The sequence below is a fragment of the Oryzias latipes genome, chromosome 5 (assembly GCF_053564925.1).
Source record: "Oryzias latipes strain Hd-rR chromosome 5, Olatipes_Hd-rR_3.1".
Taxonomy (NCBI): domain Eukaryota; kingdom Metazoa; phylum Chordata; class Actinopteri; order Beloniformes; family Adrianichthyidae; genus Oryzias; species Oryzias latipes.
Window position 1 is genome coordinate 8,003,216 of NC_136241.1, and position 13,434 is coordinate 8,016,649.

General features: G+C 40.7%; 1 protein-coding gene across 21 annotated transcripts in view; it reads left to right on the forward strand.

Moving 5' to 3' along the window:
- Positions 1 to 3,127: 3,127 nt before the first annotated feature.
- The window catches only part of foxp1b (forkhead box P1b), a 206,541-nt gene continuing 196,234 nt past the window's right edge, over positions 3,128 to 13,434 (forward strand). For 7 of the 21 annotated variants that reach the window (XM_078946975.1, XM_078946970.1, XM_078946995.1 and 4 more), the window contains exons 1-2: positions 3,128 to 3,351; positions 6,858 to 6,923. In XM_078946975.1, the coding sequence (XP_078803101.1) occupies positions 3,143 to 3,351; positions 6,858 to 6,923 (275 nt within the window). In that variant the 5' untranslated portion in view covers positions 3,128 to 3,142. Of the gene's footprint in view, positions 3,352 to 3,454; positions 3,555 to 5,923; positions 5,979 to 6,857; positions 6,928 to 13,434 lie in introns of those variants that run through there. The other 14 variants (XM_023954808.2, XM_078947004.1, XM_023954807.2 and 11 more) reach the window with 10 other exon arrangements.

Genomic DNA, 13,434 nt, shown 5'->3' on the forward strand with positions numbered 1-13,434 from the left:
CTCTGTAAAAGCACTCTTATTCCTGACTGTTTCTGCAAAGATGGTCTGTTAAAAAACACATGCAGCTGGACAAACACCCACTTAAACCAACAAAATGCTGGAAAAAAAACAAGTACTGAAATATATTGCATTGCACTTGAACCACAAAATTGGGTTCTGATCGGTTATTATCTGTAGAGCATAAAGCGCATCTCTAGTTCTTATCATTCCTGCCTCTCAGGTCATACTGGCATACTTACACTAAATGTGAAAGCTGGCATTTCTGTGATTCTTTCATTCTTTCTATCAATGCAAAGTTCAAATAAATCCCCAATGAAATAAATCCTCACATTGTTGCTGCATTCTGATCTCTGATGTCAGTGATCCTCAGAAGCAAATTTAAGCGTGTTAGCACATCATAAAGGCAACAGACTCTCTTCAAAGCAATGTTGCTGACTCAGCAGACTCAACAAACCATGAATTCCGCTTTTTTCTAAGCTTCTGAACTGTTGCATAAAAGAAACATGTTTGGTGCGTTCAACTGTATCCCAACTGCCTGCTTGGTGCAGGAACATGAGCAGAAAAAAAGCAGAGGTGAACGAAAACAACTGAAAACTCTGCTGAAGGAGCAGTATGTTCGGTCTCTGATGAGAAAGGTCATTCCCAGAGAGGCGTTAGGACTGCACTAGATCCTGCAGCAGAAATATGATGACTCAAAACATTTAGTCTCTCTCCCATGGGCACACCACATGCAGGAGAGCTCAGAAGGGGCTGGTGCAAACTCTGGTCATAGAACTTGGCTTTTGGGACAAAGAACCGGCTAGATATAGTTGGGCTGACCTCCACGCACAGCCTAGGCTCTGAAACTCAGTCCCTCGAGAGGGGTTGAACTCTCTACCATGTTCCATAACTCTCTACCATTCTGGAGTTGTGCATGGTGAGAGGCGGCGGGCTGGTGTAGGCTTACGCGTGAACCAGAAGTCCCCCCCCCCCCCCCCATTTTGGTTGAAAAATACTCTTTTTTTGTTTCAAAAACACTAATTTAACTGGCAACCTTAACAGTTACTGGTGTTTTTCAGCTTTAAGCAGTAAAACTGAGTTGTCTCTGTCAAAGCCTGCTCTGCTCTGACTCTAACTCCTTACATGATCAACGTAAATCAGCTGATCGGCAGGAAAAGCGGTTTTACGCCGGTAAGAAACAATTCAAAGAGGCTTTTCCTGATATGCATATGAAGTGTTGCATATATGGCAAAGCAGCTTTTTTCCACAATAGGTGATTCACGTTGATTGCGTTAAGGGTGGAAAAGTTACGCTTGTGAAGGAATGAAAATACTGGAGCTAATGCTTCGTAACAGTTTTACTAATCTGAACACTTTTGTTTATGTCCTTTTTGAAGGAAATAAAACGAAGAGCCTTTATACCCCGTGTTATGCTCATGTTGCACACTGAACTGTTAATTCCCATGAAAAGGTTTTAATAAAAGGTGACACAATTCTGAAAACTTTTAGAATTTCCGTTTCCGGCTGATGGTGTCTTGTCACCATCTTGTCAGCGACCTGGTTTTATCGACATCACAATCTGAGAACCCGTTCATTTTGGCAGGTTGGTAGGGGCTGGTGCTCAGAGAACGGGTTTTTAACCCTTGTGCTATCCTAGGCACTTTACCATTGGGAGTTGGGTCATCTTGACCCACTAAACAGTGCACTGAACCTTTTTTCTTCAATGATTTGTGATCTTCACTGGTGTCCATGGATTACATGAAATCTTTTCACCTTTATCCACCTTTGTCATGGTAGGGAGAACACGTCAAAGTAAGGGTGGGGTCATCTAAGAGAGCTCAAGGGTTATAGGAATACTCAGAAATGTGTGAATAGATCAAAATACCACTTTGGGGTTATTTTTGTGACGAATTAACATTATAATACACTTAAACGTGCAAAAAGTTGAGTCTGTGTGATAAAGGCCCTTTAACTGTTCATTTGCATTTAATCTTATTAAAATAGTTTAAGTTGAATGGTTGGCCCTCAGACAGTTAAAGCTCACCAAATCTCGCCTTCTTTACTAAATGTTTGGACACCCCTGATGCAGATGTGTCAGGAGAGTGGCAGAAAGAAGCCACAGGACAGCAATAACAGAAACAACCAGAGGGGGGAGACAGAGGAGCAGAGACCTGCCAAGCCATGACACAAGTAATCTTTAACCAATAGTAACCTTTGCGGCTCCGCTCTCTTCACTGAAATGGTCACTGAACTCCATGTAGTTGTGCCCTGTTTCCCTGGTTTTGCCTTGATTGTCATTTATTTTTCCCGCTACATAAAATGTCGACCAAAGCATACATTATGAAGATATGAGTGTAAAATACAATATTATATTTTTAAAATAAAGATTTGGTGGAATGCCGACGGACCAATACTAAATGTAATGAAATAAATGTTACATTCGAATAAAAGTGAAGGTTCTGCCACTTAGACTAAAAGTGTTCAGAAACAACATGCGCTGTTTTAGTGTTTCAGTGGATTTTGGAATTTGTCTTCCATACTGACAAGTAGCCACACGGTGGCGCTCTCCAATAACAAACCGGCTTTCTGCATTTCCTGCAGCAGGCGTCTCTTCCAGCTGTGACAAATACAGATGATAGAAATAAGATAAGATGTTCATCTAAATAATATGTGACGAAAAATATATTTTTAAAAACGAAGAAAAACAAACAAAATAAAACAAACGAAAACAACAACTAACTAACAAAAACAAACAAACAAAAAGAAGGAGAAAACAATATACTATTAAGCAGACTATTGTTGCTTTCCTGCAGACAGTTCAGGCCTTAGAATCTGTTCATAAACCAGCGGGATGAACAGAAGAGTTTTTCTAGATTATGGCCGTAAATTTAAAACAGATTTCTGACGTAAACAGCACTTTTGTCATTTTATTTTCTAGCATTTAACACGATTGTATTAATCAGTGGTTAAAAAGAAAAGGTTTTCTCTAAATATATCCTAGTTCACGCTTTCACTTTAGTCTTTACAGGTGTGTCTTTTCTTTCTTATCTAACTTTGTAACAAAACTATTTCAAATCAGCCCATTTTCCGTAACTAGAAGTAATTTAGGACTTTTATTGGAATTGTTCGGGTAAATGATGTTTCCACAAAGTCCCTGCAGAGCGATGAAAGTTGTTTACAAAGCAGGTGGATGTGACGTCAGAGGTTTGGACATCAAAACAATAACATCAAACCCGCGATTCTTCCCTTTTCCTCTTCTTCTTTCCGCGTGTAAAAATCTAATAACATTAAGAAAAGGCGCTCGTGCCTGTGAGTCAGAGCGGCACGCGGCGACAGTCAAACTCCGACTTTTGCTTCGTTTTCGACGCCCTTGGTAAGCATCACTTTCTACTGCTTGGAGCCAAGTTAGTTAGTTAGTTAGATAGTTAGTGACCCCCCCCCCCCCCCCTTCGCGGGCAGAGTAATATCGGTGTTTTTACGGTGTGGTTTTATGTTGGTAGCGAACTCGCGTGCACGGGTTAGCCATCGGTACCGTCCGCGTGCGCCGGTTAGCCTGCTGAAGCGTTTTCCTCCACGGTAAGTTTGGCTCTTCTGGCGGTGCTCGCTCGCGTGTTTTGGCCGAGGCTCGTGGGGCTGCGCGGCATTCAGCGGCGGCGGCAGACAGACACGCAGACGAGCCGTTCAAAGTTTCAGCCTGTTCTGGGCAAACAAACAAACAAACAAAAACGAGTTGAAGTTTCAGCGGCGCCGCAGAAGTTTCAGAGCAGCAAAGACCGTTGAGACACGCGGTGGTGGAAGGTGCAAATCCCCGCAGGGGCTCTGGAGGGTCAACAAAGTTCGAAGCTTCTAGGAAAAAGTGGAGAAAAGAACCGACTAGAGGGAGCGCGCGTGAGCGCCGTGATTTGTCGGTCCCGGGATGGAGCTTCTCTCCACCTGTTAGCAGGTTTCTGCCTGAACTTGAAGGATGGATGGATGGAGCTTTCCCGAACTTTGAAGACTTTTCTTCAGTTCATGGAAGTGTCCTCCGGCCGGAGGCTGCTGTTTCTGTGCGCCTTAGCAGACTCAGCAGCCCAACTGAAACGGATATTCAATTCATTACAACATGATTAGCTCTCTAGTCTACACAAAGCCGTTCAGCAACACAACGCGCTGCGACTTCTACACTATACTCGCTTTTTTTTTCTGTTGTGAACATTAAACACCACAAACAGACGTTTCAGTTCATCTACATCGAAGCAAAAATGTGTCCAAAATGTTTGCTCGTGAATTATAATTTTTAAATTAAAATTCAATAAAACAAAACTATGATGCAACAGCGAGAAGATTGTGTAACGTTTACTATCAGAGCATAAACACTGTAAAATATATTTTATATGCATCTGTTAGTTTTTTCTAAATATATTTCAGATATTTGGTGTCAACACATCAGAGAAACTGGACAATTATTATTTTTACAAAGTGTTTTTTATTATCGCTCTTCTTTTTTTTTAAATAGAGCTATAATGGTAACAAGGTAATTCCTCTTTTGTAGACTCAATAACGTTTTTTTTCTATTCTAATAAAAATAATAAATTACACCCATTTGTCAAGGATTATTAATTTGGAATGATTTAATAAGCTCCTGCTTTTTAGAATGAAATCTCATTTATTTTATTTATAAATAAATAAAATAGAGAGTGACATTTGTTCCTCCCTTGAACCTCTTGCAGAGGGAGAATTTAAAGACTGTGTGACAGAATTCCTTTAAACGGCACATGTGACATAAACAATACTGCTTTAAAAAACTATTGCTGGCAGTGTTCCCTCCTTTTTGGTCTTTGGATTAGTCATTGTCTGAGGAGAGAGAGAGAGAGAGAAAAAAAAGTGTCTTTTTGTAGAAGGAAAGTAAACAGCCTCCAACAAGCGAACCTTGACAACCCAGATTAAGGAAAACACGGGAGATCAAACAGTGCTGCTGCTGGGCTGTTGTCATGAGCAGCCTGAGAGAGAGCGGCAGACTATTTGAACAGGCTCTGGGCTCTGTGTGCTCACTTATGCAGAAATAGACCTTCACAAATGCTGACCCAGCCTTTAAAACAGAGGATGAGCTTTCTTTACAATATTTGCAGGCCTGCCGTTTGACATAACCGTTCTATAAGGGTTGAGACGCAGTCGTGTCACGGAGAAGAACACTTGCACTGTCGCCTGAGTGTGCATTTAGGAACAAGAATAGCTGTTTTTTCCCCTCTTCTGTCAGGCACGTTGAGTGAAAATATAAGGTTTTTTTTTGATTGCAAAAAAAAAAAAAAATCACCTTGGTGTATTTTAATCATATAGACTTTAAGAAGAATGTAAAGGCACCGATGTCACATATGTGTGTGATTTAGGAAATCATTCTGACGTTCTAGAGCTTGGGGTGATTTGTGAAGAGCTGAGGTTCAGTGGTAAGAAAATAATCCCTCACCGGAGCACCGAGTGTGAGAGCTTCACCAGCAAAGCCAGCGTCCCTCTTTCATCCCACTGCTCAGTATTTGCCAGCACACATTAAAACACCTTGTGCTGGTAGTGAGGAGTGCCCCGCTTTCCTCTGAAAGACAACCACTTTTTAGTGATTAACACTTTAATTTTTATTAGATTTCTAGTCTTTCATTTTTTTAACACTTATTTCTTAGTAATTAAATAAATAAAATGCGCAGCTACTGTTTTGGGTTTCATGTTTCACTTCTTTCATATTTTTAAGGGGTTTTCAAGCTTTCAGAGACGAACCGTCTCAAAGCATTTCTTTACATTTTGGAGTTACATCAAGCAACAAAAGTGAAAGGAAAAAGTGTGAGGTTTTAACCTTTTGATGACTCCTCGTGAGGCGAAATGACACCCGTCATGTGAAAACGCTCTAGTGTTCTGTGTTGTCTGAATATCGGCGAGGAAGAGAGGAATGTTTACACTTTCTGTCTCTGCTGCTACAGGCAGACTGTCCTCCATGCCAGGAAGGCTGTGTGGTCAGGGAGCAGACGCCTTCAGGTGAGCTCCCTGTTCCCACTCCTACGGCGTGATGCTGCTGACTACCGTGAACCCATGCAGCCGTCGACTGCCGTCCTCTGTCGTCCTCTGTTGCTAATGAAAGCAATCTAACAGAAAAGCCACCCGCCAGCTGAAGACGTGCAGCCGCTTGTAATGCTAACCACTTACTGGGAATGACTAAATTCATTGTTTTGCTTTTGTTTTGTAAATGTAGCCCAAATATATCAGGCTCTATCTTTTGATTTGCTCTAATAGATGGTTCCTACATTCGTGTAGAATTGTTCATTAAATACATTAGAAGTGAGTACTGCATATAATATTTTTCTGTTTTTTGGTTTTTACAAATTGAATGCAGCAAGCCACATGGCAGCAAATAAAAGATAATTTAAAAAAAACATGTTGAACTTTTAATATATATGTAAATAAATTAGTGTAATTTGTAAAACAATTTTCATTTTTTAATTGACTGTTAAGTTAGTGAATAGTGAAGAAAAACCCCTTGAGAAAACTCATTAAGATGTGTTTCTACTTCTTTGGGAACTTTTTATCCAACTTTTTGGAAATCCTTTCTTCTCTCCAGTCTGAGTATGTAGCCATTTCCCATATTGTTGTCGTCCATTTGTTGGTCAACAAAAATGTGAGTTCTCTGGAGGAGTTACATTTTCTGTTGAAAATAAGCCACAATTTGAATAACCACAAATAACCACAGTTTGAGCACAGAAGCCTCAGATGCTACTAACAGTGCTGAGCGATATAGAAAAATTCACCACATCTGTGTCTTTACCTTATTGCTGAGGAGCTGCAGGTATTTCATATTTTAGGGGATGTTCAGTCTTTTTTTTATTTTTTTCTCTGGCTTTAATCGATTTTCTGTTGCAGGGCAACATGGAAAATAAGTAAATCTTGGAAGACTTTGAAGGCATCAGTGAAAGTCCTTTCCACCAGGTCTGTAAGTAACACTGCCTTGTGCTTGTATTCCATATACACTCACATGTTAATGCACACATTCATTATTAAACAAAATCAATATTCAGTCATTTGTCTGTCCATTACAAAAAACAAAAAAAAAACGTGATGTAAAGATGATCTGATAGACGGCTTGGCCTCAGGGACAGACGGCGTTCGAGTGAAGGTGACCCAGAAAACATTTAATTATTTTTGTTTTACTTAGGAAAGTGCTAATTAAGTTAACAGTGGGTCATAATCATGTCTCACTAAAGTGGTAATTTGCAAAGATTTTTCTCATAACTTCTCGTTCTGCTGATAATACTTCATTTCTCAGAGAACAGAGACATATGTGAAAGACTTTTACCTGTTTGCCTCCTTTCCCTACTCACTTTAGAGGCTTCTCATGCTTTCTGTTTGACACAGGCAGACTGTTTTGGAAAGGTGACATTTACTGAAACAGCCAGTCTCTTAAGCTGTACATATGTAAGATGCATCATAATGGAAAACACAAACAGTGGACCGGCGACATTTTTAGGGCCTTCGTGTTTGACTCCCCGGCTGTGTGTCAGTTGGCAGAAAAACACAAGGCGCCTGTTCTTCCATCATCATTTCTGGTGGAAAGTTGTCGTGCTTTGATCATATTTTTCAGGCACATCACTCTGGCTTAGCGTGTTGCTCACAACGTGATAAGCCATCAGAGTTCTCAGATCTTAGCCAGCAGCTGTGTGTGGAGGAGAGGCAGAAGAGAGTGGTAGAGATGAGGAGACAGAAACGATGCAAATGTTGTCAGACTCTCACTGCAGATGTCCATTTTGCCTTTGAATCCAACGTTGCTGCTGTTCCTTTTCCCTTGTCTGTCTCTCTCGTCTTTTTAAATATTTTTTGGCCCCTTTCCTAGTGAAGCGCTCTGTTCCCAATGTGGCCTAGAGGCAAATTAAGACACTTTGTGTTTGAGGTGGATATTCATCTACTCAAAGTGCATAGAGTCTAATTGGTTTACAAACTAATGTTCAGATATGCTCTTACCCACAGTTAGCTGAAATCAGTGGACTTTGAAGTGGAAAGCCATCTTTTCTCTGAGCTGCTGGCTGTGTGTCTGTAAAACCAATGTTATAAAAGGCTGCTCCTAATTGACGGGTTGCTGCTTGTTTATTTGATATATATTTATAAGCAAGTAGGTAATTGGGAAACAGTAATTACCCAAGATTCAGTGCTGTGCTTATGCAAAGGTGCTATGGTACTGATGAGCTTTGAGCGCACATGAAAGCATGCAGGTTACTGTCATCATCCATGTGGGTTGTTAAAGCACTTGACAGCTAAAAGCAGGAATGGCTGATGGCTAATTGGGCCCGTGTCCCTTAGTGCCATTGTTTATTGTGATGATGTACGCACAAGATGAAACACAATACTTTTATCTAAGCACTTTTTAAAAGCATACCTGCACAGTTCAAAGCAGCAGTAAAAAGGAATATGTGGATTTGCAGTCCCCTCTGCATGATGATGTGTTCCTTCACCAACAATGGCCTTGTTAACTTAGATTCATTACGTCTTCACTCAAGAGTGCCCTGGATATTGAGCTGGAGGGCTGTTGAACAGCCGCTTTGCCACAGTAAAGTTATTCTGATGTGGATTTGTGAGCAATTCCAGGAAAGTGGTGAGGGTAACTTTCCTGGTTCTGAATGACTTGGTTGCCCCGTGCCGGTGTGGGTGGTTTTTGACTTTGTTTGCTACTTAATTCCACTTTCACACGAACTCTGGCATTCTCTCTGTCTTTCACAAACACTTTCCCTCGGTCTCCAGTGCACCGGCGCTGACATACAGGCTGCTGTTGTCTGATAGCCTGTCTCCCAGTAGATCTTCAGACCGTGTTGTTGTTTGTCTGCTCTGCATGGAGTGTGTGACTTGCATTTGCCTGTGCTCCTTTGAGGGAGTTTGTTTTTGTCCTCTGTGATGTAAACAGGGTGGGGCTTCATTCCCAAAACACCTCTTGGAAGATTGTTGTTTTCACAGAACTTATGTTTCTTGATCAAGATGGTCAATAGGTTAGCTTAAAGACCCACTCCCATGAAAATGGTGTTTTAACATGTTCTTGGAGTTTTTTTTTCTTATGATGGATGACATATATAAAAGAATTTACGATTAAAGCTGCTTTTCTGAGAATTTTTTTATTCACTTCACGGCAGATTAAAAGCAGATAGAAAAAAATTCTGTCTGCATAAGTTAACTTTGAAAAATGTCTCTTTAAATAATGTTTTTTTCTAAGAGAAGACGTAAAAATGTAATCACAATTTTTTTTCTATATATGTCCTCCATGAGAAAAAAACTCCAAGAACATGTTAAAAACACTAAAACAGTGTTTTCATTGGAGTGGGTCTTTGGAGCTGCACATGCAGTTGATCTGAATGACTGTGCTGTGTCTGAGCCTTTGGTTGGTTGATAGAAGTCACACAAAATGCGTCTCACTGTTGATAGTGAAAGTACAGAGACAGTCTTTAGCCTAAAAAAGATTTCAAAGCTTGAAGTGGGTGAGCAAAGAAGAATGTGATGTGTAAGTGAAACTTTACATGATAAGCATTTGGTTCCAGGTGGGGGATCCTAAGACAGCTGAATAAGTAGAGTCCTTCAGTGGGGCTGTGAAGAAATGTCGGCTTTTGATCTGCATCTCATTAAACCAGCTGCACAGAAGATTGACGTGGATCACCTAGGACCACTCTATACACCGATCGAGAACAGAAAATGTTTATCTTATCTTTTAATACATACAAGGACAGAGCTGTTAAGATGATATTAATTGTTCTATTTTATTTTTTTGTATTTTACAAAGTTCCTTGACTTTTTTACATTGGTTGATTCAGTACTACAGTGACATTCCTGATGATCTTTGGTTGACTTACTTCCTTATGCTTGGAACAAGTCCTAGGAAGACATGCGTAAAGCTTTCCTTTTTTACAATGGCTCAGGCTTACAGTGAATTACTCTGCGGACAAGTATTTGTACTATTTCAAAATAATTTTAATCAGTCTGACCGTCTATCTTTCAGTATTCTTATTTCTTAACGCACATGAAATGAGTGAATGAGCAGTCTCACGAGAAAGCAACAGCAACATCCGAATATGGACTGGATAGTCTTCACAGACGCTTTATCCCCTTTATCAGGAATGATCCATGCACAGTGTAGTGTTGAGTTTAACCTCACTGGCAAAGGTATGAAAAGAAGAAGGGTGCAGGGTGGAGACACTGAACGGTAGAATTACAAAGGGAGGACCACAATTTTTCAGTTTGTACGATTTCGAGCTGTGGAAGCAAAAACAATAGTTTCCTTTGCCTATGTTTAAGAGGTTTGATTAATTGCTGTGCCACACCCTCCTACCAGCTTCACAGTGACATTTGTTTTTCCGCAGAGTGAGATCATACTGGAACACTGGAGGATCTGTTTTCTCACCAGGGTCAACCACAAAGTGACGGTTAATATCTTAAAAAATGGAGGATACAGTTTTTTTTTATTGTCTAACTGACATGTTTGGTTAATGATCAATCTCAGAGATGTCTTAACGTGCATAAGAAAAAAATTCAACTGTTGTAGTATTGCAGCTTGTCATCTTGATTAGCATTATTATCTGCCTGGATAGTGTTTGCATTCATTCCATTGCTATTTAAAATTATCTGTGTAGGGATTATAAATCATAATAAAAAAATATAATCTTGATGTGTCCAAACATAAAAAACATGCAGTTTATAAAAAGAAAAAAGAAAAAATCCCATCAAAGTCATAGTACCGGTAGTTCTAATAATGTCTAAGTACAAACAAATGAAAAATATGTGAAACATATTAAAGTGCATCTTATAATTCTGTCTTTCGGGTTGTGTCTACTGGCCTAGAACAGATTTTCTGTGGTACACAACGCACAAAAGTCTGGCAAAATGTTTTAGTATGGTAACTATGAAGCTCCCCTGCTTGATGGATTTTTTTTAACTTGTCCTGTTCAACAGCTGAGAAACAGATCAGGGCTGAAGGCCTTTTGTGCTGGACAGATGTTACTGTTACAACAGGGGTTTATAACTCTTCTGACACACGAGGGGTATATTTGTATTATATTGATTATATTTGTATCGTTTTTTTGTTGGACTGGATTGAAAAGAGAGGAGGAAAGAAGAAAGAGGAATGTTAGAGAGGGGTCATAAGGGCACAAAAGAAAGGGCGGAAAAGGGGGGTTAAGGAAAAGTTTATATTCATTACTGTCAGGTGTAAATTTTAGTCTAAAAATGGCGGTGGGTGTCCACACACATACTTAAATGTTACAAGTATACCGGTTGGCTGAACAAATCTTCACATACAAACATGCCAACCTGTATCCCACACAGCTACAGTTCACACGCACATACTAATGCATACAAACATACACATGTAAAACATTTCATTCAGTCACGCGTACTATTTATCCAAAGGTGAGCTGACGTCTGTGCTCGAGTGAGTGTTTATGTTCCGCTCGGGTGGATGATGGAATGTAAAAAACAGGGAGAGTGTCCAGTCACCAAGACCAAGACCCCCGCAGAAGCAGGAGAGGTAGCCAGTACCCCCTGACACCCGCACGGTAAAACAGATGGAGAAAAGCTTCCCAACAGCAATCATGTCAGCTATCCTGACCAGGGCCACCAAGAACCCCACAGGGGCCCCCAACGCCAGAGAGCAAGGAGGAACAGGAGCACAGGGAGTGCAAGCATCAGCCCAGCCAAAACAATAGCCCCTCCGAAGGGCCCCCAGGCGTGGTAGGGATTCCCTGCCTCCGGAGAACCCGCTGCCAGCTACAGACGAGCAGCCCATCATCACCCACGAGTTCTGAGCATCCCCCCAGCCCAACCACGAGCCAGGACCCCCAAAGGAGACCTGCCCCATGCTCCAGGCAGCCGCTCAATCACCCCGCGGGAGGTTCAGGAGAGATTAAACCAGGGGGCGCCCAGGTGGAGGACCCCCTAAGAAGTGGGGGTCCCCGAAGAGCGTTGTAAACATGGCCCAACCAGGGTCACCCACTGTTGGAATTTGGGAGTAGCCCAGCCCTCGAGGGCAAGGTACAGAACCCACACCACAGGGACACGGACACCACCAGGCTCAGCTTTGATGTGATCCCCGGCTCCTGGTCTTGCATGAGAACTCAGGGATCCCTCTCCCCACATGGAGAGATGGCCGCTGGGCCCAGGAAGCCAGCACCCAAGAAACATAGCCGACATTGCCAAGGGTAGGGGACTGAAGATCAGAGGTCCCACCTTCCTTGTGTAATATATGTGTGTGTGTGTTGAAGTGTATATTTTTGTGGGGTAAAGGGTGTGTGTACTAATGCTTGATAGATTGTTGGAACATTATGGATACTGTTGTCAGAAGCGTGGTGGAGTGATATGTAGTGTGCTTTAAAACACCCTTGAACACGGCAGCTTTAGCTCCAGTGTTGACGTTCTTTGAGTTAGCCTAATTCTTTAAACGTTTACACAATTAATGTAATTCTAAAGGATTCTACAGATGAGAAAAGCAACTCAGTTTTTACTACTGCAGTGTTCTATAGACACCCCAGCAACCCAGTAAACCTGAGCAGCAATGAGCAGGTTTAGAAGCTGGATGTATGGTTGGATGGCCAACTTAGTAACAGTTGTATAAGCTGCTGTTTCTGTGCATGAGCAGAGAAACCAAAAAAAGAAGACAAAAGAGAGAAGAAAAAATAATTATTATTGTGTGCATTATTATATTGCACACAGTAAGACAAAGTCTACAGGAGGAAATGTTTAGCACATCAGGGCTTTTCTGGTTCCCTCTAAACTACAAACAAAAAATAAAAAAGTGTGGTACAAGACCTCTGAAATGACATAAATTTATCAGCAATTTTTTTTAAAATCTTCTATGCAACTGGTTTTGCGTGTTTATTTATTGTGAATTGGGTTGACTTTCTTATCCAGACAATACCAGCCAAGGAACAATATTGAAAACATATTTTGAAATATAAAATTATTAAACAAAGACACAAAGCTTCAACTCACAATTTATGCTAATGGGGGAGGAATGTGCTTTTGAACCTATAAGCTCAATTTGTGTATGTCAAGACTGCAAAACAAATCTTTCTGTTTCACAAAGAGAACAGCAAAGGTTTTACCAACTGTTGTTTCTCTATTAAATATATTAATTTAGTTTTCATCTATACCTCAACATCATGATCCTGTTGGTTTATGTTTTGTTTGGATGTACAACACACAGAGTGCATTCATTCGCTGATTCGTTTTTGTTTTGCTGCTAGAAAAAGTCTAAAAAAAATTTAAGGTACATGTGTGTTTTTAACATGAATGAAAAACTGAATCTTTATGGCACATGCCTCTGTTTGCCTTTTCTCCCTGTGACCTTGTGATTGTTTCTGAGTCATAGGCAGAAAATTGCAATGCTTTGAGACTCATCTCTTGCAGAAAAGCATTTTCTATCATGCCTTCATGTTGTTTAAAATGGAAAAGGAAGATGAATTTTGTCCATAAA